General features: G+C 38.3%; 2 protein-coding genes across 5 annotated transcripts in view; one reads left to right on the forward strand and one right to left on the reverse strand.

Moving 5' to 3' along the window:
- Positions 1 to 38: 38 nt before the first annotated feature.
- Positions 39 to 18,016, reverse strand: smarcad1b (SWI/SNF-related, matrix-associated actin-dependent regulator of chromatin, subfamily a, containing DEAD/H box 1 b). 3 transcript variants are annotated; one of them, XM_057321888.1, is made up of 23 exons: positions 17,246 to 18,016; positions 16,331 to 16,454; positions 16,097 to 16,238; positions 15,186 to 15,249; positions 14,947 to 15,044; positions 13,608 to 13,706; positions 13,407 to 13,485; positions 11,301 to 11,698; positions 11,002 to 11,198; positions 10,816 to 10,906; positions 10,602 to 10,701; positions 10,462 to 10,521; positions 6,713 to 6,788; positions 6,220 to 6,355; positions 5,881 to 6,012; positions 3,848 to 3,943; positions 3,514 to 3,631; positions 3,324 to 3,439; positions 2,791 to 2,979; positions 1,913 to 2,031; positions 862 to 1,044; positions 683 to 792; positions 39 to 588 (listed from the first exon to the last, which is right to left on the reverse strand). In XM_057321888.1, the coding sequence occupies exons 1-23, from the start codon at positions 17,292 to 17,294 to the stop codon at positions 527 to 529; spliced, it is 2,838 nt and encodes a 945-aa protein (XP_057177871.1). In that variant the 5' UTR covers positions 17,295 to 18,016; the 3' UTR covers positions 39 to 526. The 3 variants fall into 3 exon arrangements, with proteins under 3 accessions (XP_057177871.1, XP_057177870.1, XP_057177872.1); XM_057321887.1 differs by having other exon boundaries at positions 16,331 to 16,457; positions 17,246 to 18,015; XM_057321889.1 differs by lacking the exons at positions 15,186 to 15,249; positions 16,097 to 16,238; positions 16,331 to 16,454; positions 17,246 to 18,016 and having other exon boundaries at positions 13,901 to 15,054.
- Positions 18,017 to 18,997: 981 nt separating this feature from the next.
- kcnn2 (potassium calcium-activated channel subfamily N member 2) overlaps positions 18,998 to 27,239 on the forward strand; it is a 39,536-nt gene continuing 31,294 nt past the window's right edge. For both annotated transcript variants that reach the window (XM_057321817.1, XM_057321818.1), the window contains exons 1-2: positions 18,998 to 19,871; positions 20,808 to 20,903. In XM_057321817.1, coding sequence (XP_057177800.1) covers positions 19,122 to 19,871; positions 20,808 to 20,903 — 846 coding nt within the window. In that variant the 5' untranslated portion in view covers positions 18,998 to 19,121. The remainder of the gene's footprint in view (positions 19,872 to 20,807; positions 20,904 to 27,239) is intronic.

The raw sequence follows: 27,239 nt of genomic DNA on the forward strand, positions 1-27,239 counted from the left end.
CTTTGAATAATGTGCTAAACAAAAAAGAAGCAGAGCCAAGACCAGACCATAGATCTAGACCTGTTGGTCCAAAAAAATAGCCTGTCAGATTTAATGAATAAATGGGTAAAAAAAGTCAAACATAAATTTCAGACACTGATCCGTTTTATAAAATGTCATTCAGAGACTGTACTGACCTGTAAGGTTGAGGTATTTAGTTTGTATAAATTGACTGTGGCTTTGACTTTATAATATATCTGAGACCTGAGACATTGAGCTGCCAAGGTCAAAACCACTAACTTTGAAAACGTGTAAATTAAACAAAACAACTTTTTTTAATCAAACACTTTCATCCACATATACAAAACAAAAACAAACCTACAACACGGTATTACAGTAAGTAAAAAATAAATGTAAACATCTGTTCATCTTAACATTATTTTTTGCAGGTAGTGTAGGTAAAGCACATTTCAATGTGTTACAGTACTTCTTTCAAATTCAGTCAAGTGTCACAACATCACAGTTTGCTTTGAGTCTGAGCTGGCTTTCAGAGTCCAAGAGATGCTTTGAGCAGAGAGGTCATATCATCGGGAAACGTGTCTTCTTCTCCTGGAAGAAGCGAGAATATTTATCAGCTTGTGCGTCTTTATATTTATTTGACAAAAAAACAAGACAAGCCTGAGCTTTTTGAAAGTCTTCTCACCTTCCTGAATAGCAGTCATGTCTTGCTCTAGTTTGAGTTTTCTTTCTCCAATCCGGAGCATGGCATCCTCTATGGAGTCTTTACTTATCAACTTGGTCACCTTTACCGTCCTGAAACAGATATGAACTCAGATATAAAGCATGCTAACAAAAACACATGCTGTCCACGCAAAAACTTACCTGGTTTGTCCCACTCTGTGGCAGCGGTCTTCAGCCTGTTTGTCATTGTAAGGATTGCAGTCGATATCGTGAAGAATGACCACATTGGCAGATGTCAGGTTAATGCCCAAACCTCCGGCTCTGGTGGACAGCAGGAACACAAATATGTCCTGGTCTGTGTTGAACTGGTCAATCAGCCCAATTCTGTAAAAGCCCGTTGAGAGGTTGAGATTGAGAATTACTGTCCATTTACTTAATTGCCATTTGGAAGACACTTTTTCGTCTTAAGTGATTTACAGTTCACTAACAGCAGAGACGGTCCCGGTGGAGCGGGAGGTTAAGTGCTTCGGTGAAGAGAACAATGATGGCAGGGCAGAACGATGATATCAAATGCTGGCGCATTAATAACCTCTTTCTTTAAAAGCCTATTTATTTAAGGGGTAAATGGTGTGGTGAGTAGTAAAGTCAGATCGTTGCACATTAATCAGCTAGTGCACATAAAAACAGCAAAGAAACACAAGCTGGGATCTCATTGGCTATTTTTATGTAACTTCCTGGAGTGGGGATAAACGGTTTTATTGCCCAAGAAGTCAGTTGTAAAAGAAGGGCTGCTAGAATAAATTTTCATAAGTTCTGTGAGTTTTTCCACGTTATGACAACAAAAACTGTAGTTAACCCAAAGTGGAAAACGTATTCCCATCTTTTGGTGGTATCTGGGCCTGTCGATCACCACAGTTTGTCCAAAAATGAAAACTCTAGCATTATCTACTCACCCTTAAGTTGTTCCAACAATGTGTAAAATTCTTTGTTCTGTTGAACACAAAAGAAGATATTTTAAAACTAAACAGTTCTGGGGTACCATTGACTACCATATTAGTTTTCTTACTATGGAAGTCAATAGTGCCCCAGAATTGTTTGCTCACAAACATTCTTCCAAATATCTAACTTTGTGTTCAGCAGAGCAACGAAATTTACACAGGTTTGGAACAACTTGAGGGCGAGAAACTGATGCCAGAATGATCATTTGAGGTCCCTTTAAAACCGCCAATGTGTAGCGTATAAGTATGCCTACCTTTCACCCATGGGGGTTGAACCGTCCATTCGGATGTATCTGTGCTTATGGTGTCTCAAGAACACCTCCAAAATGTCAAGCATCATTGTGAACTGGCTGAAGAGAGCCACTCGATCCCCCTGGGGGAAAAGAGAGAGATAATGCACACCCTTGTGGTAGAGAATTAAAGTTCAACAAAAAAATATAATTCTGTCATCATTTACTCAACCTCGAGTTGTTCCACATCTGTATAACTTTCTTTGTTTTGATGAACACAGAGAAAGATATTTAGAAGAATGCTTTAAACCAAACAGTTCTTGGACCCCATTGACTACCATAGTAGAAAAAATTGCTTTATAAATTTCTTTGTTCTCTTGAACCCAAAAGAAGATATTTTGAAGAATGTAGGAAAGCAAACAGTTCTGGGGCACTTTTGACTACCATTGTATTTTTTCCTACTATGGTAGTCAATGGGGTCCAAGAACTGTTTGGTTACAAGCATTCTTCCAAATATCTTTCTCTGTGTTCATCAAAACAAAGAAATTTATACAGATTTGGAACAACTCGTGGGTGAGTAAATGATGACAGAATTTTTATTTTTGGGTGAACTGTCCCTTTAAATACAAAGAGACCTGATAATATAGTAAACATAGACGCTATTACAAGCGCTTTGACATGACATTGCATCCTTGACATTTAATGACCTGCTATAAAACAAAACCGTATTTAAAGCCCTGTTACTGAAAAACAAAGCATATGCTTGTATTGCAGCGTGAAGGCATTGGAACAGAGTGTGAAAGTATTTTTCCGCACAGTTAAATAACTTTGATTGTACTCCGAGGGCTTGTTGAAAGTGTAATTTTGTCTGTGGAACAGAACAGGAGTACGTGTTCCCAAACCTTCTCCTTCAGAGACTCGAGCAGCTGTGCGAGGAAGCTGAGCTTTCCCGAGTCCAGCAATACGTCTGTGTCGAGCTGATATTCCTGCAGAGTACAGTACTGCTGACAGAGACGATGTAACTCAAAGTCTGAAAGCACCTCCATGTCCTCTTTGATCAGAGCCGGATCTGCATCGCGGTGACTCGGCTCCTGGAACATTTCAGCCAATTAAAAGTAACACATTCTTGAGATGAAAACAAAACAAGTGACTTAAAACCCGCAGGCACAATAAATTTGATATTTGCCCTTTAATAATTTATTCAGCCTCATGTCATTTCAAACCTGTATGACTTTCTTTCTTATGCAGAACACGCCAGAAGATATTCTGAAGAATGTTGGTAACCAAACAATATTGACCCCATTGACTTCCATTGTGTGGACACAAAACAACGGAGACATTTCTCAAAATATCTTTTTTGTGTCATATATAGGTTTAAAAGGACGCAAGGGGGGGAATGATCCAAACTTCCTGTTTCAAACTTTATATCTCATACCTTAAGCATGAGTTTGCTCATGGCTTTAAGTTTCTCGGAGGTATAATACTGCCGGTGAAGGAGCGGGTGGTTGGACATCTTCCTCAGCTGCATCATCACATTGGTCAGCTCGCGCTCTGCAACCAATCACAGACATCCTAAGTTAAAAATGTTTCAAATAGTCCTGTTTTAACCCCGTACAAATACATACTTTCGGCATTACTGGAACGCTTCAGTTTGTCAAACAGGCCGCTGTACAGTTTCTGCTGCCTCTCGGACATGCCGCAAAATTCGATTTGCTCCTCTTTGGCAGGCAGTTGCTTCAGGACCTGCCGGGCACATCATTATCTGTCAGTGAATCACCCGAATGCCGGAAGGTTGCGGAGGGTCAACATTGCAAGCAGAGCATCCCATCTGCTTGTATGGCTGAATAATGCATTTGAGATGCTGCCGAACACATTTTCACATTCGCAAATATTTTGAGAGCGCATGCATTATGCATATTTCTTATCGACTATGCATGCAAACGGCGGGCGGCGCTGTACCTCGCTCTTCACGCGTCTGAGGATGAACGGCTTCATGATGAGTTTGGCGTGAGCGATCCTGTCCCTCTCGAAGCTGCTCTGCTCCTCAGATGACTTCTGGAAGAAACGCACCAAAAGAGTGTCAGTTTTGTACCTTTTCTGAGGAAAATGGTCATCCGGATGCCAGGTTGCTAGGGTATTGTGAGGGGTTGCCAGGTATTGTAATGTGGTTTGCGAGATTTTTGTACTTTTTCATTATCGGTCAAAATCAGAAGTCTGATTGGTTAGAAGAGTGGGAACACATGTCACCTCAACAAGCCCTGGGATTTGATGTATCATCGTCATTTAGGACTGGCGTGATTCATAAAAAATTCACCCTAATCACAATTATTATTGAAATTATTTATAAGTTAATTAGTTAGTTAATCATCAGCCAATTTTCATAATCATGACAACCACAAAGGGTGCAGTTTGGTACACTGCATTTGTTTCAGGTCTTTGACTGCTGAGTGTCAGACTGTATGATAAGACCCCAGTAAAATCTTGGTTGAAGGGAAGGCAGACTAAACGACATCATCTGTCTTTTATGTCAAACTGATGCAACTAAGCTCTCATCATGACTGACACTGACAGCACAGACTGGGTGTATAGATTGTCAATCAGTGTTAAATTCTGACATCTCCATCGGCCCAAGTGATTTAAATGTAAGCAAGTACTTACATTTGTGACCCTGGACCAATTTCTTTGGTCAATTTTTGGAAATTGAGATTTATACATCATCTGAAAGCTGAATGAATACATAAGCTTACCATTGATGTATGGTTTGTTAGGATAGGATATTACAATATTTGGCCGAGATACAATTTTTAAAACTCTGGAATCTGAGGGTGAAAAAAATCTAAATATTGACTGAGAAAATCGTCTTTAAAGATGTCCATCAGAGACTCGGTAGCAGGCCGTTGCTAAGAAGAAACAGGTTTGTTTTAACGCTCACTATTGGCTTACCGCTGCAATGATGTTGTGGAGAGTAGATGAACCTGAAAGTGGAAATTCTAAGCTTTACATACATACCAAAGAGCGGGCAGCAACGAGCGAAGTTTGTAGGCGTGTTTTCGGCCATTTTTGTTAGCAATTTTGCTGCATTTACTCACAAAAATAAAGTTTGATATATTTGCGGTAGAACATTTACAAAATATCTTCATGAAACATGATCTTGATTCTTCACTTATTATCCTTATGATTTTTGACCCATACAATGTATTGTTGGCTATTGCTACAAATAAACTCGTGATCTCGGGAATAATTATTTGATCCCCTGCTGATTTTGTAAGTTTGCCTGCTTACAAAGAAATGAAGGGTCTATAATTTTTATGGTAGGTTTATTTTAACTGATAAGAGTTAAAAATTTCACTGACTGAAATGCAAATCAATTTATAACATACATTTTTTCCCCAGATTATATTAAAATAAACCTATCATAAAAATGATAGACCCTTCATTTCTTTGTAAGCAGGCAAACTTACTAAATCAGCAGGGGATCAAATAATTATTTCCCCCACTGTATATACGATATACTATATATCGCTGCTGTCCTTCTAAAACCTTGTATCTCCATATTTCGTGATTTTAATTTTGGAATCAACAACACAGTATTTTTTCATTTAAGAAGTACAGTGTTTTTCTGGTATATACTATTTACATACTGTACATAATTATTGTTGTGCGTATAATGGTTCCTCATTATGCAGAATTATTCAAACTGTAAAACTGCAACCCCAACATCTGCAAGAAATCCGTCATTGCCTGAATTCATTCGAGTCTCAGATGAATCGAAAAGGCAATCAACCTGCCAGTTCCACTGAACTATTCAATACTGCCAATTTTTTCCCACGACAAAATAAATCTTTTATGATCTCTGAAATCGACCTCCGTCACCAAAAATCGTACAGCGGTTTACCACTTAGGGGTGAAGTCTAAACGCCTGTTTCCTTGGCTACCACAACTAATAAGTTCAGCCCTATGAGAAAGTGATGATAAGGTTTGTTGTGCAGTACCATGGAGAACATCTTGGAGATCTGTGAAGTGCTGCTGGAGAACATGTTGGGCATGATGAAGTTGAGCAGGGAAATGAGCTCTAGAAGGTTGTTCTGCAGCGGGGTTCCCGTGAGCAGCAGACGATGTTTGGCCTAAGGGGGCACACAAGACAGAGAAACAGTTTCTGAAGGGGGCACAGACTGTTAAATCCAAGTGAACCCATCTGGGAAGCACAAGCTCCTGCTTTTACAAAAACCGTCCGTGTGGCTGTAATAGAGCTCTAGGCATTTATTCTTAATGACCATTGGCAGGCTTAAGTCACCTATACATGCAAGGTATGGTAGTCATGATGATCTTACGTTGATGGCCATGAGGTGTCGGTATCGCAGCGAGTTCATGTTCTTCAGCAAGTGGCCTTCGTCGAACACGGCGTACTCCAGCTTGAGCTTGCTGAACAGGCTGCGGTCACTATTATTTCCGATCGCCAGATTGTAGCTGCACACAGGAGACCATCTTAATGAGCCGTGGTGTTAAGGTGCAGGGCACGAGGCACAGCCACGTTTCATTACCATGAATAATGAATGAGACTGGGTCATTTTACTCGGACCTTTTCAGGTTCACTCAAACGCTGAGTATTTTATCATTATTGTGTCATTAACGAGGGTGCTTTTTCTATGGTAACTTTCATGGCCCGTGACTCTTTTAGGGGCATCGAGATACGCATTTCACTTGGCACCTCATGCTCGGTACCCGTGTTGGATTTGCATGCAGGTAGTCTATGAAGAATATGACACTCGGCTTGAGCTTATTTGAGAGTTTGAGCTTGTTTTTCAAGCCAACTTTAATACTTACGTTGAAACTATGATGTTGTAATCCACCAGTCGATTCAGTATCTCGTAGCGCATGTACTTTCGATCATCAACAGACCCTAGCAAAAAAGATAGATTTTTCTTTACACATATTCTGGTATAGACGGTTTCAGCGGCAACAACATTAACAAACGTTATGTAGCCCGAACCTAACTTCCGGTAGACATCCGCAAAGAATCAATAACAACCTGTATATTAGATTATTTCAATACAATTTCAATAATTTTTATATAAATATTATTTTGTGTAGTTTTGGTAAAAATGTTAAATTAGCTTTTATATTTAGTTCTCATGTTGATGTTTGTTGAATTTTAAGATATTTTTACTTTTATAATTTTATTATTTATTTATTTTTAATACTGCTTTTTAGCTTTGGTTTAGTTTTCAATAATTTCCATTAAATAACTTTAGTGTCACAGCCTAAACCTATTTCAGTTTGAGTTTGAGTTTTATTTTAGTGTTTTTTACTATTTAATTTATATAAAACCAGCTGTAAAAATAACATTTAGGCCATTTTTTATTAAGAGAAACGCTTTTTAAGTTTTAGTTTAGCTATAGTAATCTTGGTTAGGGATGCTCTGATCCGATATTTGTATCGGGTATCGATGTCATTACTGAATAAAATTCTAGATCGGGTAACGGTGACAATTGGCCCGACCTGACATCAAATTTCTGCTAGGCGATGTAAAAGTTTATGGAGACACTGACTCTTAAACGCTTTCGCACCACGGCTGTGCTATGCGCAGTGTGTGACATCATAGTACGCTAGCAAGATGCTCTGTATGCAGGTGAGCAAGCTAACATATGGAGCATAGAGCAGCGAACAGGCGAGCCAAAACATCCGCGATTTGGAGGTATTTTACAACAGTTCCACCGCTGTTTGCAATATATGCCAAGTAAATGTTCTGAGGGGTGATGATAAACTTTGAATTATAATAATACAAATTTAATGAAGCATTTACAGATATTTCATCCCAAACAGCACGTTATAAACTAAACAGTTATAAAGAGATTTTGTTTCTATTTTTTTGTACACGTTTACCGAACTAGTGAAGCTGTTGTTTTATTTAGCTGCTTTTGTTTTGGATGTTTAATTCCTATTCGCACTTTAATTTTTAATGTAAAGTTTAAGCACTGGTGCTGGTTTAATAAATAATTCAAACTAAACTTGTGAACAATTTTTTTTTTTTTTTTTTTTACAGAGTTAGGAAATTATTGTTTAAATCGAGCCAGATGCCTTGCACAGTGATGCATACAGTTTATAGGTAATTCAGCACTTTTAAAAATTTACCTTTGTATCGGATCGGTGCTTGGTATCAGCCAATACTGAATCTCAGGTATAGGAAGCAAAAAAGTGGATCGGTGCATCCCTAGTTAGGGTGGCACCATATTTTAAAATAATATATAATAATATGAAAAACCGGCACACCAAAGCTGAAATAATATTTTAAAAAGTTTAATAGACTTTCACAAACATCTGATGAAGAGCCTGTGTGCTCAAAACGGTACACACACACACACACACACACGGGTCAAAGACGAAAAAGGTTTTAAGCATTAAAAACAATAAGTGTAATACTGCATTTGTCGTTGTTAAAAAAAAAGAAAGAAAAAGTTTTCTGTTTAATTTAATTGCACTCTTGTTTTTCTGAGCAAAAAATAAATATAAAATTTTCCCTAATTTACAGAAGACGCCCACTAAAAATGTCATTCAGTGAAACAATCTTGTCAGGCATATTTACAACAAAAATCAATATAAGAAATATTAGAAGACTAATTACTTAAACCCCAAAGGCTAATTAGTTGTAATTTTAATTTTTTTTAAATTTGCCACTATCCTAGGTTTTGCCAATTTGTCAATAAGAATTTTTCAATCATTTAAAGCACAATAAAATGTAAAATGCTCCCTTATTCTTTTATATATTTTAATATGTACATGTCAGAATAAGCATGTTGTTTGAATTTGTACATAAATATTGTGTTACACTGAATGACAATGTAACATTATTTCAACCAAATTTTGACATTTTATTCTCCAAAAACTTAGTTGAAACCATAAAGTAGACTTAATGTGCCTTCTATGGACATAAAATCACTTTTGTAAATTTCTTTTGATGGGGACATCTTAACGTCTTTGACCCGTATATATATATATATATATATATATATATACACTGTAAACCCAAATGTTCAAAATAATCAAACAGATTAAGTAATGTAAACTTAATTTTATAAAAAAGTTCTACTTACTTAAATATTTTAAGTTCGTGAAACACTTTTTTACTTTTGAGTAAAGTATAATGATTATTTTTGATTAACTTGACTAAAACTCAAAATTTTTATTTGCTCCTTACTTAATTTAAACATGTTAATTCAACAATTGGTCAAGAAGGATTTCCAATTCCCAGCATGCTTTGCATCAGACTGCATTAGGAGAGTAAATAAAAAAAAATGATTATTTTATATGTTTTTAGTAAAGTTAAAGACTTGTTAGTGTTTAATGTTCACTTCTCTTAGATATTTAGAAGAGTTTGACATATTTTTCAGTTTTGTGGTTACCATTGTTTAGAAGAGTGGTGCATGTGCCTAGTCTCTGCGAAGCTACATTTCACCTGTAACATGTGGTATGTTACCAGTGAGCAGTAACTGTGCTAATGCCAGTTCTGACATTAGTCTCTTCTTGCTCATTTTGGATTGCATAAGTCAAGGTTTTTGATTTATGCATATTAAGACTAAGGAACATGCAAAATAATGAAACCGAAAGAATTTAGTTTAGCTAACTAAGATTTGTTAAGAACTTTAACTTAACAGTAATCAAAATTTGAAGGTTCTGCTTACTTAAACCAAGAATCTCTAAAACTCAAAATATTTGAGTATTGCCAACTTATCCGGGTTTACAGTGTATATATATATACTGTATATATATACTGTACAGGTTGGGGGGATGACTACTGGTTGGTTGTGCAGGGCAAATAGGGCACCCCTCTCTTATTAATCGTTTTAAATCTTTTAAATACTTTATATCTAACATAACATCATTTTCATGTCAAATTCTTAAATGTAAATCTAAGAGACTGTTTAATGCAGCTCACAGGCCATGAATCCATGAATGGTATATCTGCAAGGTATCATCTTAATTTAGCATTTACATTTTGCCAGAGATCTGAGATAACTTTCAACTAAACACGGTTTAAAAAAGAACGAGCAGTTTGTCCCTTCACGCATCCCGTATGTCGGTTGTTATAACTTTGTATATTAGTTAGCAGAACGTTGTTAATTTTTTAATTTACATGGATGGATTTAACAGTGTTTGCATATTATTTACGATCTGTCGTCTTTAGTGAGCGGACACAGACTGTGAGGAGCGAGCGTTAAATGGAAAACGCGGAGTTTTCCATTATTCAGTCAAAGTCATCCATTTAAAAAAAAACATTTAAGCATACACTTTCAGATCAAACGTTTTTTAAAATAATGAGAAACATTTCACTCAAGTGTCCAAAAACGTTTGACTGGTAGTGTATATACTGTATTTGATATGATTAGGCTAAGCACCCAATTCAAGGTGATGTGCTTGCTTTTGTGGTATTTTGTTATTACCATCTTTTTTTAACCATTGGCACCCAATTCCCCCTGCATGGAGACATATTCAGCACTAAAATAAACACTTTCCCTTTAAATTAAAAGATCAACAATTCTCCTTAAAAATAATGTATAAAAGATTCTTGGTTTTACCATAATACACCAGCACTTTTAAACTGGGGCACCAAAGTTCCAATTCTCGGACCCAATTATCTGTAAAAGTAACATAAGATTAAGATTATTAAAATATCTGTTGTTTTTAAAGATGCTTCAATTGGTTTGAGTTGATTCACCGAGTGTAGAGGCAGGAACAGTGATAAGATGAGGCCCATGGTTCCCGTCCTGATACAGTAGGGCCAGAAATGAGATGGCCTGGATGGTCTTCCCCAAACCCTAGCCGTGACAAAAGTGCATCATAATGACTAAATCTGAGACCCCTGTCAAATAAATCATATTTTATCATTCATAATCAGAGAATCAATTCATATATATTTTTGGGACAGAGACCATCTCATCTGCCAGGATTCCACTCAGTTTGTTCTGATGCAGTAGTGCAAGCCAGTTCAGTCCTATCAGCTGGTATGGCTTTAACTGGAGTCTAAAACACATAACATAATACATAGAAATAACAAAACACACTGACATGACAACATGCAAGATATGCAATATGCCATGATGTTAGTAAAATCTTACGTGCTAGTGAGGATCTGGGGCTGGCTCATTGAACCCGAGCCCTTGTTCAACACTTGGGTTACATCTTGAATCAGCTTTTCCGAAATCTCCTCGCACTTACTCATGAGACCCTTTACAACTTCTCTTTCTTTTAGAACATCACGACATCCTGCCAGCAGCCTGGTGGAAAGGCTGTTCCCTCTGCGCATAGCATAATCCTGTGAACCGGACGAGCAAATGTGTTACTCTTTGAATATGACCTACAAGTACTTGTAGATGAGCAGTTACAAACAGAAAGAAGAACGCATTCATTTTCTCACCAGATCTTTCCATGTTTTATATGGTCTGAGCTCAATGATCTTCTGAGCCTTCTTCAAAGAGCATCCTGCAATGAGTGTGAGCTCGTCCACTGAAGCCGTCTGAAAAAAGCCGAGGATCTCAGACTTGAGTTTGGTTAGAGTCTCGTTTGACTGGTCAGCGTCAGAGTCCAGTAATGGATTCACAGAAGAGGCATCGGAGTCGATGCATTCCTCCTCTGAGCTCACCACGGACTGCCTTCTGCTCATCTGAGATGTTTGGGTCCTAAGAGATCTGCGGGGTTTTGGCGGGGGTGTGCTGGGACGTTGGGTGACCTGAGCTTTCTGACGGGTGTTTGTGACCCGTCTGGTGCGTTTGGCAGCAGGGGAAGTTTGAGATTCATCACTCTCAGACTCGACGGCTAAAAATACAGAAAGTATGTAGGAGCTGTAACAATTACAAATAGGGTACGCTGGAATCATGGTAACAAATAATAATGTCTTCATCCAAAATTCTTTTTTAATTATAAGTCATATTATAATTGTATCTTTCAAAATAATTAAAAAACTTCTAAATTACAGAATAAATCAATAATGGGAGATCATAATGGAAGTATTTCTTTTACAATGATGCAAGCAACTCAAGACTTTTGCTTTGTGATACTGCCTCCTAACCAACAGGTGTCAGTAGAGTTCAAGACGCTCTTATATTGGTGTTTAGACCAACAAAAAAGAGCAACAAAATTTACTTGAGGTGCGTCCCAAATCGCGCACTTATCCACTATTCTACGCCATTTTGTAGTATAAATAGTGTGAGTAGTGCGTTCACATTGAAAATCCTCAAAAAAGAAGTGCACTGTAAGTACCCGGATGATGCACTTTTTCGACCGAAAATATGAAATGTGTAACTGTGGACACTTCACGCACTCAACGGTCGCAATTTCGCTTACATAGCAGAAGGGAGGCGGGGCTATCAGATGCTGCTCAAGCAAAACTCTCCTGCAGAGTGATAACGCTTCAACATGATGATGACTAAAGTAATGCTGGGCAAAACACATGAAAACTACATTAAATGAACAATGCACAAGTATATTTTTATTCACACACATTGTGGCGTGCGATTGACGTCATTGGCGCTCCTCTGGGAACCGATATACTTCCGGTTAGTATAAAACCGTTTAGTATTCCATTTGGGACGATACTACCCTTCTAAAATTCATATACTAGATGGTTGAGTGCATAGTGCATAGTTTAAGTGCATAGTGTATAGTATGTCATTTGGGACACAGCTTTGGTGGTTCTCGACCTTTTCAAATCAAGTGCCACCTTTTGTAAAGTAAGACATTTCAGCTCACCTCCGTAATAATGTATAATTATTTTATTGCCGTTATTGGCATATTTCCGTATTTACAGTATTTGCTAAACAAAATACTAGCACGCTATATAGCGGCCAAACTGAAAAAAATGGTCAGATTGTAAAAATGTATCAACCGATGTCGAAAATGCAAAAATTCCAAATACTGACGCATTATATCGGCCATGGTGTTATATCGGTCTATCGCTAGTATTTACTACTGATGTATCTTTGAATAGAGATGCACCGATACTAAATTACTCCACAGACAATTATTCAGAGTTATATCTGCCAACACCGATTCTGAAAACAAAACTAATATTTCTTAATTTTCATAATGTTATTAATTCATATAATGACTATTACTATTGAACGTCAAACTGGTGACGTTTCTTAACATTTTCTGTATACAGAGCACAAATTCATTGCATTTTCCTGTCCTCTTTTGATGGACACAGTGTGACCGATAGTGTAAAAATTTGCTTTTATCGACCAATTCCGATTATTGGCCGATATACTGTATATGTGCATGTCTAGTTTTGGGTAGTCGTTTAATACATTTGTGCTGTTGCAATGTCATGCATTAATTTTACGATAGTCCAATAATAAATAAATAATTACGAAAAACTATATCAAAATTGATAAAACATTTAAAATAGTAATAAAAAACTAATGTAAATCAATTTAAAATATATATATATTTGGCATTTTCCATATCAGTTCGTTTTATGCATACAACATTTTGAGAATCACTAAAACGGCCCGTCAGATCTCACCAGTGTCAGAAAACATTCGTAGCGCTTCTAAGGCATCTTCAACGAGCCAGCAATGTTCATGCAGTACATCCCTGAGTTCCTGTGAGAACAGATTACAGAATGAGCCCTCAAGCTAAGACAAATATATCTTCAGTATACCATCACCAGCCTTCAGTCAACTTCAACATCAGTCATACCGAGTTACATTGTGTGCTTATTTACATTTTTGTTGAGGTGTGGGAACTTTCTCTGGAGTTTTCTCAGCATACGTTCCTGTTCTTTAGATCTCGGCTCTGGCTCTTCATCCTCTGAATCATCCATCTGTTAAGACAGAAAAAACCTAGTGAAGTTTCAGTATTTTTTTATTCATAGAGTAACTGATTTTCAATCAGCCTAAAAGAACCCTTGTAACACCCCTCCTGATTTCACTTCACTGGCTGCCAGTTGCCGCCTGCATCAAGTTGAAATCTCTGACACTGGCCTTCAGAACGATAACGGCATATTCGCCCATCTACCTTAACTCAGTGCTCCAGGTCTACATCCCCTCCCGTCATCTTCGGTCTGAAAATGAGCGACGCCTGGTTGTTCCATCACAGCGAGGCACCAAATCGCTTGCAAAAACCTTCACTCATTCGGTTCCCCTGTGGTGGAATGAACTGCCAGCCTCCACCTGAACTGCAGCATCCTTCACAACTTTCAAAAAACAGCTCAAAACATACCTGTTCCGCATTTATTTGAGTAACCGATAACTGTCTGACTGTGTGCAAAAATAAAATTATTGTTGTTCATTCTCTCCTTTGCTTACTCCAGCTTTAATCCTCCTAGTAGCATAGTCTTGTAAACTAACGGTACTGTGTAGCGTGTTGACAAAATGTTTATATGCTCTCCTACTTGTAAGTCACTTTGGATAAAAGCGTCTGCCAAATGAATAAATGTAAACACAGTAGATGTTAAATCAATATCGATCAATTTCTAATCTGCAATGAAAAGTAGACAGGTTTGGCCTGTCCATCCTAAAAAGTCAACCGTTTTGTCTGTCTCTAACAATTAAAGTCAACCATACGTAAAACAATGTATTAATGTTTTATGTGTTTATTTTCGAGGCGTAATTTAAAAATCTGTCACCTATTTATCTTTATGTACTTTATAAATATATACATTTTGTTTCTTTAATTTAACTTTAATCTTTATGCTAGAGATTTACGAAGCCTTGACATTTTCTGAAGGATAAACTTTCCTCTGACGCTTTGAGGAGACGAGAACAAAAAAGGCAATTTGTATCCCATTCATGAAGAGTGTCACATGCTCATTCATACACACTCCCCGATGACAAATGATGAATAGACTAATAATGCAGCCGTAAATCATCCAGAAAAGGGATTAACCAGCAGCCTGGCAGCTGATATCCCATGTGAAAAAGACATATACTGTTAGTGTCCTTGATTGGGACACTGTTTTCAATTTAGCCTCAGTAGCTCTACAGGGGCATAAAAGGCTTTGCTGTCAGAATTGAGAGAATCAGTGAGATTGCGTGCTGCGGTAATCCAATGACTGAGCTCACCGACGAATCCCGCCTCTTTTTGCTGTGCCGAGAGCTGGTGCTCTCCTGGGAAGAGCCACACATCTGCTGCTGTCTCCTCCCGTGGACCAAATCAGAGTCTGAAAAAGAGAGCATGTCGACAGGGCTCAGCGGCGCACTGATCAATGCGGTAAACGCATCTTCATCTCACATCTCAGTTGTGTGAGAGCGATCAATACGGTTTTATTATGGGATCTGTTAAGACTGATGGAGCAACTCGCCAGGGTCATCTGTAGCTGCTCTCTCAGATGTGTTCAAGGGTGAGGGGGATGCGCTCTTGGTCACCTGAAATGTCAACGAGATGATTATTGTCACACAATACAAAAACACGACTGGGATTCATAGTGTGTACGAGAACACTATGAATCAATTTTTTAACCAAAATTTGAAATTGATCAACCCAAAGATATGCAACTTGAGTATTTGGATTCTACATGTCCTATGAGTGACATTATGAACGTGTCTATGGCCAGTATTTCAATACAAAACAAATTGTGGTTGGCACGAACCTTATTTATCCCCGTTGAGAATAAACCTTTATCTAATAGCTTGTGTTTTATTTAAAAAAATTCTGTGTTCCACAACCTGTCCGCACTGGCATCTTCCTAATTTGGCTATACTTGTTTTTAATCAACATCATAAAATATGAAACGCTTTCTCACCCATTTTATAAGCTCATACGCCTAGTGATAGTTCAACCAAAAATTCAGTCATCGTTTACTCACCCTCTTGTCATTTCAAACCTTTATGACTTTCTTTCTTCCGCAGAACACGAAAGAAGATATTTTGAAAAATGTTGTTAACTGAACCCTATTCACTTGCATTGGTTTTGTGTCCATACAATAAAAAGTGAATGGGGTCGAGTGCTGTTCGGTTACCAACTTTCTTCAAAATATCTTCTTTTGTGTTCTGTGGAAGGAAGAAATGATTTGAAATCTTTCGCCAATGACAAGAGGGTGAGTAAATGATGACTGACATTTTTGGGTGAACTATCACTTTAACATTTCCACTTTATACAAGAGTATACAATTTTACTGCCGTTTCATTTTTGCATTCATTATTTGCATTGTTGTCTGTGACTGGTTGGGAAGCACTACTTTAAGGGAACTAAGAAGAAAATGGTTGTCTTTACCATTTGTTGTTTCTGGCTTCTTTGTGAAGTAGATCTGTGCCGCTGAATTCCCGCTGTCTTTAACACAGTCACTTCCTCCTCACCAGAAGACGGTGATGCCACATTCTCCTTTGATTCTGCTTTGTTCTCAGACTCCTCTTGGCTTGATATCAAAGTGTGTAAAACGTGTGTTATGCATTCGTGTGCTTTCAACCGTGCAAGTTTTGATGCTGCATGCTGAAGTTGATAACTCACCTGACTGGCATCAAAGAACTGCCAGATATCTCAACATCAGAGTCAGAATCAGCATGGGCGATGGAGAGAGATGTTCCTGATGGACGTTTGGGTTCAGGCGTCTCCGGAATGATATTATCTGACTCTGCTAGAATAAAGCAATGAGACATTAGAAGCATTTTTTTTTTTTCACGACGGCAAAATCAATGTTAAGTTGTAAGGCAGACACTATTGTTACAATCATGCATTTGGCAGATGCTTTTATCCAAAAAGCATTCAAGCTTTAACCTGCTTTTTTCAGGCAAATGGAGAAAAACTGTATTGTTCAAAGGTTTAGAATCTGATTCATCTATTTTTATAACATTTGATAAAAAACTGTCTTAATTTATTCACCCCCATGGCAATTAAACCTCTATATGACTGTTTCTGGTCTTTTTTTGTGTCAGTGGTTTTTTTGCTCATACAATGGAAGTCAATGGGAGCCAATGTTGTTTGTTTATCGCTGCTGTCCTTCCAAAACCTTGGATGTCCAGATACACTGTTTTTCAGGAAATGGTCAAAGTTGACAAGCACTTTTATGTGTTAATATTTGTAAAACCCAGTGACGAACATAAAGGGTGACTTATAATGATTTATGGCAAAAAAATCACGAAATATGGAGATACAAGGTTTCAGAAGGACAGCAGCGATATGTTCTTAGTTTTGTGTTCTACAAAAGAAAGAAAGCCATACAGGTTTGGAATGACATGAGGGTGAACTATCCCTTTGTGCTGAAATGTCATTTTTAATCATATCTAATGGGGTTTTACGTATGTTTTAATGTTGTAAGTGCATCTCGTGTGCATCCCATTTGAACCACATAGCATTTTAAAAATGATCAATAATATTTTCATTTATTATCTTGTCTTCTTAACACTGTCACTTGTCACAGCCTACCCGAAGGATCCACATGATTTGAGGATGCTGCTCCATTCTTTCTTCTCATTGTTCACGCTATGCTTTGACAACAGCTGAATCCAGGTTTAAATATCATGTCATGAATCTATTGATACGGTCATAATCGACATCTGACTCGCAGTTCCCCGAATCAATTCATCTATCGAAACGAACGGACTTTGGACAATAATGACATCTTTCTCTCTCTCTCCATAACAAAGGACTCTCACGCCGCCGAGCAAATGAATTATCGCTTTGTCAATAAACAGCCTTTCATCGGCCTCTGTCATTGATAATGACCACTAAACCCCGTTGAACTCTTTGAATTCCTCTGCTCGTTATTATTGGAGAAGGAGATATTTCGCCGGTTGTATCCTATCTCAGAAAGACCACACAAGCTAACCGGTTAACGTCTGTATTACGTACGGTGGCCGTAGAGGTACGCACGTGTACTTACATGAGCACATACTTGAGTCGCAGCGGGACCGAGTGTGATAGAAGATGGTAATGATTAAAACAATAATGCATTATTAAGATTACGTTATTGTGTTAAAAATACATGACCACAATAATCAACAAATACAACCCACTGTTTGTTGCATCACAGTCAATATTTAAATATAAAAAAAGAACATACAAAAATTGAAGAACACGCTTTGTGTTTAATGTGTAAACAGTATGCGTTCAGCTGTCTATTCGTACTTTTGTACTATGACAATACTGAGATGCCAATCATCACTTCGTTATTCGATTGACAAAAGCCCTGTGCATCGGATCGTTTGATCACTCTTCCCAAGGATGCAAGCTGGCAGGAGCCGAGACAACAATAACAAAGGCATTTCAGATGAAGCTGACGCTGCGAGGTGACGTGCTTCGACTGCAGTATACTGCAGCCACTGTTTTCACACGTGCTACTTTTCATAGTACGCTTTTACATAAGAGTACAAACAGTGCTCGCGTACTAGTGCTTTACGCTGTTGTTCAGGTATTTTTGGTATAAATATAGTATTTTTATTTATTTTTGTAATTTTTACACAAAAAAATTGTTATGTAATAATACATTCGTTACTGTTAGTATAGCTGGTTACGAACTGGCGTGGAAACGAGAACAAATATAAAGTCAAGATGTTTTGAAAATATGAATGGTATTCACAAAACGTCACCAGCATTAAATCATTGAAAAAAATAAAACAACAAATTTGTATTGTTTTTAACTAAGATGTGATGTCATGTTTAACGTTCGGTCAGTTTAAATTCAGTCAGTCTCGCGAGTAACGTTACACCAGGCGGGTAGCGCTGCACGCGCGTGTAGTCGACATCCAAAACGTATAAACTTAAAGTGACAGAAAACATACTTATTTTCTAACGAACTTGAATAGTCATAATGACAGATATTCAATGACAACGAAATGTATTTCATGTCAAAGGTTGAAGGCAAAAAATATTTGAAAATCTTGATGAACAAGTATAAATGCTTAATTAAAGATAATGATTATTGACAGTTCATAGCAAACTTTAGTCAATAAAACATAACATTTCTTCATGTCCCTTCTTTGACAGGTCTTTAAATCATGACAGGTGTAGCTAATTGGACCGCTCAATGCAACGAAGTGTAACAACAGAACGAGGAAACCTGCACGTATATTTGTGAATGCCTGTATTTTTGAAAAAGCATGTTGCCACCTTCCTGAAGTGACGACAGGCCAGTTGTTTTGGGGCGATCGACCAATCGGAAGCGCGCTCCCACATCTACAGGAGCCGACGTGGGTCCGTCCTCGCGCCAGCTTTTATCCACTGATACTCATCACAACGCCCCCTCGGTAGGGTGCATGCACGGGGTTCTCAGACTGCTGCTGCTTTAAACAGCAGCTCTGACATGGAAACCCCATTGCAGTTGCAGAACGATTTCCATCTAGAGCAGCAGCAGCAGCACTGTAAGTACCAGCAATACTGCGGACGCGAGGACGAGCGCTCCATCAGGCACTGCACCTGCAATAACTCCTCCACCTGCGAGGATGGGAGAAAACGGCAACCTTTGCACGGGACGCCACTGGGAACTTTGAGGACGCCGTCCGTATCATCTTCAACCAGGCAAGGTGCTCAGTACAGCGAGTTCACGCCCTCTAGTCATGGTAGTTCATTCAGACATCATCCTCATCGCGACCAGAACCGGCAGAATAATCGGGGCAGTCCGGCCAGCAGCCACAGAGAGAGTAACTCTTACACCCAAATAGCCATGAGCAGCTGCAGATATAACGGCGGCGTGATGCGGCCGCTGAGCAACTTGGGTTCGTCCCGCAGAAACCTGCACGAGTTTGATTCGGAGTCCCAACCACTGCAGCCGGTCTCTGCGGCGGACCCTTCCGATACTGTCCCCTCCAAACCGGAGAACAACTCCACCACCCTCATGCCTTACTCGGCGGGGGACGGAGGAGGGGGTGGATGCGGCCACAGCGGAGGCAAATCGGGCAAAAAGAAGAACCAGAACATCGGACAGAAGCTCGGGCACAGGAGGGCCTTGTTTGAGAAGAGAAAGCGCTTGAGCGACTACGCGCTCATCTTTGGGATGTTTGGCATCGTGGTGATGGTTATTGAGACTGAACTCTCGTGGGGAGCCTACGGAAAGGTGCGTAACTTAATAGTGCCCGAATCCTGCGGGTCTCCCACATCTAGGTCAGAATTCATTAAAGCGGGTCTGCTCGGCGAATTGTAAGGAGAACTTTGTCAAGTGCGGATGAACGAAAAACTGTGGCAAGGTCACGTTTATCCTTCACACGTTTTTGGCGTTTTTAACGCACTATGGTAGAGAGTACGTTTAAATGAGGCAATGCAGTTGTCATATGAATTGTTCACTCTTGTAGCCAAAAAAGTGATTACAAAAGCAAAAATAGTCCAAAAAATTAAAATCTCCATTTCTATTGAGTTTTTAGTTTAGTTCACATTTCTTTAATTCATTTATAGGTTTATGCACTTGGAACTCTCACAAGCTCAAAATAAAGTAGAATCAATATAATGTAATATTGCTTGTGAAAGTCTAGCTCTTCACTTTTAGTTGTGCACTCTGCTTGCCTTTTCTGCAAAATGTAACCGTTTTTCAACAAAATGTCGAAACAATTTATTTAACAGGAGGAAAGATAAATCATAAGCGTGTTATACATAAATACAGTTGCACTACTTAAAAAAACAGTATTAAAGATGCAGTTATTTAGAATACAGTATATGTATGAGTTTAATAGGCCAATCTGAAAGGCACTTCTATTTGTAGCTGTACCTCTATGGTGTGACCCCTTGGAGGGAAAATCAAATGTCAGGTAAAAAAGCTGTATACTATTAGTTTCTTTATAACTTGAATTGCGACAATGCATTATGTTCTGTGTGCCAAAGAAGGTTAAAATGACTCTTCAATTAACTTGTGACTATGTAATTCATACATGCATGTGTTGTGCTTATATGGTAAGATCTGCAACTCAGTCCTCAGTATTGTGTTTTAGGGACATTTTAGCAGGACCGATTTAGTGCATTCGTGTGTACACTGACTAATCCGATTTTTTTTTTTTTGCAGGAGTCACTGTATTCTTTAGCCCTGAAATGCCTGATAAGCCTTTCTACAATCATTCTTCTTGGTCTGATTATCATATATCACGCCAGGGAGATTCAGGTAACTTAACAAGCGTTTTGTCACACAACTTTAAGTGGGGTTTTTTTTGCAGAATCAATCAGTTTTCGAAACATCGTCATCTCCAGACTAATGCTCAACATATTGCACTTGAAATGATATCCATTAACATGGATTTGCAATCGGATTATCTTCCATCCCATTGCATCCTCTCCATTCCCACTGGTTAAATTGAATCATCCTATGAAATCCGGTCAGAGGCTTGATGGCTTGACTTAACAGCTGTTTACAGTTTATTAACTAGCTGAAGAGACAAGACCAGGTTTAATGAACCTCAAACCCCATAAAAAGTTTTTTTTTAGTATTTATTAATTTTCATTAAAAGATTACGGATATGCGCTAGAGCATACCATGAGATGCATAGACCATTAATTTTGCTTACCTGCACCTGCACTTGTCCTTTTGTAATTGAAATTTCATTGAGAGATTTACCACGTATATGTGTCTTCATATTGATATTTGTATCCAAATGTTCCCTTGAGCGAGTTTCCTATGTATTGCCCATATATGGTCAGGGAACGTACTTGGACAACATTCAGTGCTGTGACCTTGCATTAGTGCATTGTTGTATTAAATGAATTTTATGCTGTTCAGCATCTACGTCTCTATTATAATGCATCACGATGCATTAAGTAATGCTTTTATGAAAGATGCCATTCAGCTTGCGCTGGCAAGGAGGAAATCCTGTACATTTTGAATAGCATCTATGATGCTGTTTGAGTCGGAAAAATGATGCATTATCGATTTCCTTGGTTTCTTTCTTTCTTTCTTTCTTTCTTTCTTTCTTTCTTTCTTTCTTTCTTTCTTTCTTTCTTTCTTTCTTTCTTTCTTTCTTTCTTTCTTTCTTTCTTTCTTTCTCTCTTCCGTCATTCTCTCTTCCTTCTCATGAAATGCATGCCGCTATAAAACATTGCTTTGCTTGTATGCACCAAAATGCAATAAAAGTGGTTTTCCTTGCTGTTCGGTCTGCATTGTACCATTGCATCATGGGTAGGGAAAACCCAAGACCAGCCAATATAATCATTTCACTTTTATTTCTTTTCTTGGCTGACACCTTCGTATGAAAGCAACTCGACAAGAAGGCTGATATATATTGTGGTCGAGTGATATTGAAGTTAATAGCAAAACATAAATCAGGCACCTAGATTAGACCAAGGAGCACAAATAAGCTTGTACTGTCAGTGAAAACATAGTGCCAACAAGATCATAGCTCTATTGGCGGAATGGGGCGAATGTTATTAGTTAATGGTGGGCGGCCAGAGTAAAGGGGTAATACGATTAGTTGCATTTTTTTCTTTGGATGTTCCTGTGCAGAGGCGTAACAGAGGAAGAAATCTGTTAAAAACAGAGGCCATGTAGCAACGTTCTGGAGGCACTTGTATTTATAGAACAGTATAGAGTGTGGATGGGGGGGTGAAAGAGATCAGGACACAACCCAGGCCGGACTTGAACCTGAGTTCTAGTGAGCCGACAGCTTTTTTAAAATAAAACAAATATGAAAGGGAAGCCTACTGAACTTCAAAAATCACAGAACAGCACAAAGAAATGTGGATAAGTGATAAATGAGTCGTGCATTGACGCCATATGGTAACTTTGGATGAGTTTACATCATTATTCACTGAAACATCATTCAATGTGCCAAGATTATAAATATGCAGATTAAGATTTGATTTGTTTTTAAAGAGTGACACCCCCAACACCCCCCCCAAAACGTTCACACCCATTCCCCTAAAATGTATGGCAAAGGCCATAATTCTGTGCATCTCATTTGGTGTTTCTTACATGTAAGAAATATTTGTTAGATGTGATGTACGGATGAGCAAATAATGAAAGGATATTTATTTTTGAGTTTAAGGTTTAAACTGAAATTTCATCAGATTTTTTTTAAGTTGTGATGTATTTTCAGGAATGGTTGGTTTCTGTAATCTAGTTGACAATGATTAAAGTCTGGATAGTGAACGGGTAGCAATGGGGAATTCAATGGGTTTGAATTAGGGGTTTTGCAATATCTGGTATTGTCATTAACAGTGATATTAAAAAAACATGATTATAAATATTATGTTAATTGTACAGATAATACCGTTAATAATTCAGTACCGTTTAAAGGGGTCATATGACACGGCTAAAACATATATTATCGTTTGTTTAAGATGTAATGCAATGTGTGTACACGATTTAAGATTCAAAAACGCTGTATTTTCCACATACCGTGCATGTTTGTATCTCCTCTTTGCCCCGCCTCTCTGAAACGCGCTGATTTTTTACAAAGCTCATGGCTCTGAAAAGCGAGGTGTGCTATGATTGGCCAGTTAACCAGTGCGTAGTGATTGGTCGAATACTGCAATCTTGTGATGGAAATTTTACGTTTCTTACCATATTTGGAACATCAGGTTCCTTTTCAATTGTACTGACAGGTACGCCCACCTTACTTGCGTATACATTTGGGCGGTCTTAGTCAAATCATACCACGAACTGATGTAGATTTGTGGGGGTGTGGTTACACGAGGCGTTTCAGGCAGGTCTGGGTGAGCATTCGCTTTTAGATAGAATTCATCTTTTGTTCCGAAACTTAAATTTTTGCAATTGTACGTGTCTAATACATGCATGGGCAACTTATAACACACCAAAGACACAGAAAAACACGTATTCGCGCCATATGACCCCTTTAAATTTTGGGAGAATTTTTTGGAGGTTCTATTGATAGAATTGCAATATAATATACATAACTAAGTGTTCAGAGGTGTTTAAAAACCTAAAATAATGAAGTGTTATGTTTTTATTACCTTAGAATGAGCTATTTCTATCTACATACACTGCGGGTCCCCTTGCATGGAATTCGTCATGTTGTTTCTACAGTAGCCCTAATGGACAAACTGCTCTACAGAGCACGTTTCGTAAATATGTTATCGCCTTCGGCAAAGAAGCGAAAACGTAATGACACATTAGTCCTGTGAGAGGGGTGGAGTGAGCCGTTAGCTGCAATTCACAACCTCGCCACTAGATGCCGCTAAAATCTCCACATTGCTCCTTTAAGTGTGATATGTTGGCCAAATAAGGAAAAATTAAAAAGAATTTGACTACAACAAACATGCAGATATCGTGATAATACAGCGAAATGAAAACCTGATACTGTGAAAGCCCTACTCTGAATGAAAACAATTAAGCTTTCTTACATTATGATATCTGAAGTCGCATTATCAAGACATTTCTGCAGTGGAACCAGACTGACCAACCTTTATAAGTCCAGGATATTTTTAATCACTAAGAGACCCCAAAAAAAGCCAAAAAGACCTTCAGCCAAGATGGAGAAATGGAAAGGGCAAGAATTTGGCCTGAAGGGAAAGGTACTCGATCTTGCCAAGACTGCAGGTGATAAACAGCCATCCAGCGGAGATGTCAGAGAGCCACGGGGAGTATTTCTCTGTGTGGTTATTGAGCTGGAGATAATTAAGTAGTGCTGGTATACAGGAGAGGTATGAGAAGGCATGCAATCCGATAACAGCGAACCAAGAGACCTGTTGTAAATATAAAAAACATTTTAGTAGCCTTTGTGTAGCTCCCCCGGTGCAGGTTGTAGTACAGTGAGTTGACCTTTGCTTTTAACTTAGATGAAAGTATGCCGAACTGAAAAAGTGCATCTGAACTTTGTTTGGTTCATTTGTTAAAAGATAGAAGGCAGTTTTTCATCAAATGAAATTGAGTGCAGGATGTCATTCGGTGACAGGATGACAAAATATGCACGGCCGATCCTGTTGTCATAGCCGGATCTCATGAAACAATGTTTAAAAAACAGCAAAAATTGAAATTCTGTCAACATTTATTCATCCTAATGTCTTTTCGAATCCACATGACCTTCTGTGGAATTTAAAACGAGATGTTTTGCAGGATGTCCAACGACTGGTTGGTGATTTACACCTCCAATGATTTTCTATCGTAATCTCCCCCCTGCGCTGAAGCTTTCAAATCTCATTTGCACTTTGTTCAATGAAATAATTTTATATTTAGACGTGTCACAGCAGGATGCGTTTACATCCGTGTACACACGAAAACCGCAACTTTTTCATATGTATGCAAATGTCCTCCCCAAAAAAGCCATTGAGAGCTCTGGCTCTGTGACCATAAAGGGCTGAGCAGTTTTATTACATTTCACACTGTTGAAATATAGTGGCGGATATTCATGAGCCAGTCGCGCCCTCTGTAATATTTAGGAGCTGTAAATCTCTGAGGGACATTAATGATGTGAATGCTTTAACGGAAAAATGTGTTTTGAATGTGGATTTCTTATACACGTACATTTGGTGACTAATGGTGGATTCACACGGTACGCGGTGAGCGGTCGAATTTCCACGCGGCGGCCGCCTTTAAGCCTATGTGTCTGCCGTTCACAAAAAGATCAAATATTTGTATCTTCCGCAAAGAGCCGTGCCCGTTCGAAGTTGCAGGATTTTGGATGCACGAGCACCGCATTTTGCCGCTTACCGCATGTTTCCCTTTGAAAATGAACTGGACAAATGCAACTGTCGCATACCGTGTGAATCCACCATAAGGCAGTTGATGGGCACACGTGAGAGGCGCTGATGCAGAATGGGGGATGTGTGATGCGTTTTCCTGTGACATCTTCCCCTAACCTGAGACGACTGACTAGTGTCACGTAGTGTCACGTATCCACGTAACCAGTGACCCCTGAGTTTTCACTGGGCAGGGTTACAGTACAGATATTTAGTACATTTACAGTTTTATTTGAATCGCTACTTACATTAAACTTCAAACAAGTAGCACGCATTTTCTCTAAGCAGGGTTACAGTATAGATAGTTCAGGATTATTCGTGAAAATTTAACCTACTGTAAGACGTTTGTTTACATCCTCGTATAATAGAGTTAAATTAGGTTGCAGTTAACCTAAAATAAGTTGCATTCATTTTTACTAAGCAGGGTTACTGTATAAATCTTAAATTGTAGGTTAATGTTTCACGTAAATCACTAAACAAGAAAGTTAAATTAGGTTGCGGTTAACTTAAGCTACGGGCATACATAATACAACAGCTGTCATAGTTTACTGACAGCGTTCAATTACACAGACGCCAGCTCGGAGACCTCGTGGGTCCTTCCTCAAAGAAACTTGAAAGCCAGAAGCGACCTGCAACTGAGGATTTACTTAGCAAAGTGGCCTCTTAGGGCACACTTTGATATCATAAATTAACCATTGCATTAATTTGTAATTGGGCTGAACCTCTCTACCTATTTCTTTAATGAGATTGAGCAATTCCTTTTCTTAGCGACAAGATATATGTTCTCATTCTCTACATTACACAGATTAAATATTGAGCCATGCTCCATTAGCTATATTGAGCTCTTCTGAAACCAGTAACCAACCCCTGCTGTCGACCAGACAGACGGATTGCACAGGCAGATGACCTTTTGTCCGTGCCCCTGTCAGGGCAATGTAAGGGGAAATGTCTACGCAAACACAAACCTCAGAGCCTTCGGGATGGACGCGTGTTAAATAGGTTATTTTTATTGTCCCGGTAGACTTTAGATCTAGTGACAGTGAGGATGTTACTGATAAACCGTGGTAAAATACTGGCAATCCAAAAAATAAATAAGAGATTATAAAATGAAATAATAAATCATATTTTTTCATACCTCACAAGGTAAAACAAGCTTCTCAGCCACAAAGACTACTTTAACTTGGTTGCAATTAAATAACAACAATTTGTGATTAATTAACAATTTATTAAAACGAAAAATTATATTAGTATTTATTGAATAAATATTTTTCAAAAAAATTAGAAATGTTGCCTCAGGAGTTAACTGAAGTATGTTTAGAGCAAGGCACTAAAATTATTAACAAAAAACCCCCCTAAAAATTAAGTTAAATAAATTTATGTTAGCGGCATAATTTTTTTTTAAATAAATAATAAAAACACATAACCAAATTGTAAAAAAGGAGACTAAAATGAACATAAAACAAAAAAAATCAAGAAAACCAAAACAAAACTTGAAAACAAAATTATGCTAACAAAAACACATCCGCCCCCCTGCTTTACTGGAACGCTTATACTCTTCTTCACAATGCTTCATCAGACACGACTTAAAAATCATTTTAGGAATTCGTAATGTCATTTTAGTTAATGGTCGATTTGGTTGAGTTAATTGCCGCAGTCGGGCGCACAAGTCTTGTTCGGGTTATCTGGTACGACCCTTAGCTGTTGTAAGCGGGTCATTACACATGCACCTTCCCCTCTGTTGTCAAATTCAGCATTTTTCCATAACTACCCGCTCGAGCTCTCAGTTGGAATATTGGATACTTGAAGGTGA

The sequence above is a fragment of the Triplophysa rosa genome, linkage group LG22 (assembly GCF_024868665.1).
Source record: "Triplophysa rosa linkage group LG22, Trosa_1v2, whole genome shotgun sequence".
Lineage (NCBI taxonomy): Eukaryota > Metazoa > Chordata > Actinopteri > Cypriniformes > Nemacheilidae > Triplophysa > Triplophysa rosa.

Excerpts from the sequence above, each read along its gene's own strand:
- smarcad1b (XM_057321887.1), bottom strand. The coding sequence starts at position 17,294 with ATGAGAAGAAAGAATGGAGCAGCATCCTCAAATCATGTGGATCCTTCG. Across the intron at positions 13,707-14,946 it reads AAAAGAGGCGGGATTCGTCG|ATGGATGATTCAGAGGATGA; the intron begins GTGAGCTCAGTC and ends CTGTCTTAACAG. Across the intron at positions 793-861 it reads CACAGAGTGGGACAAACCAG|GACGGTAAAGGTGACCAAGT; the intron begins GTAAGTTTTTGC and ends TATCTGTTTCAG.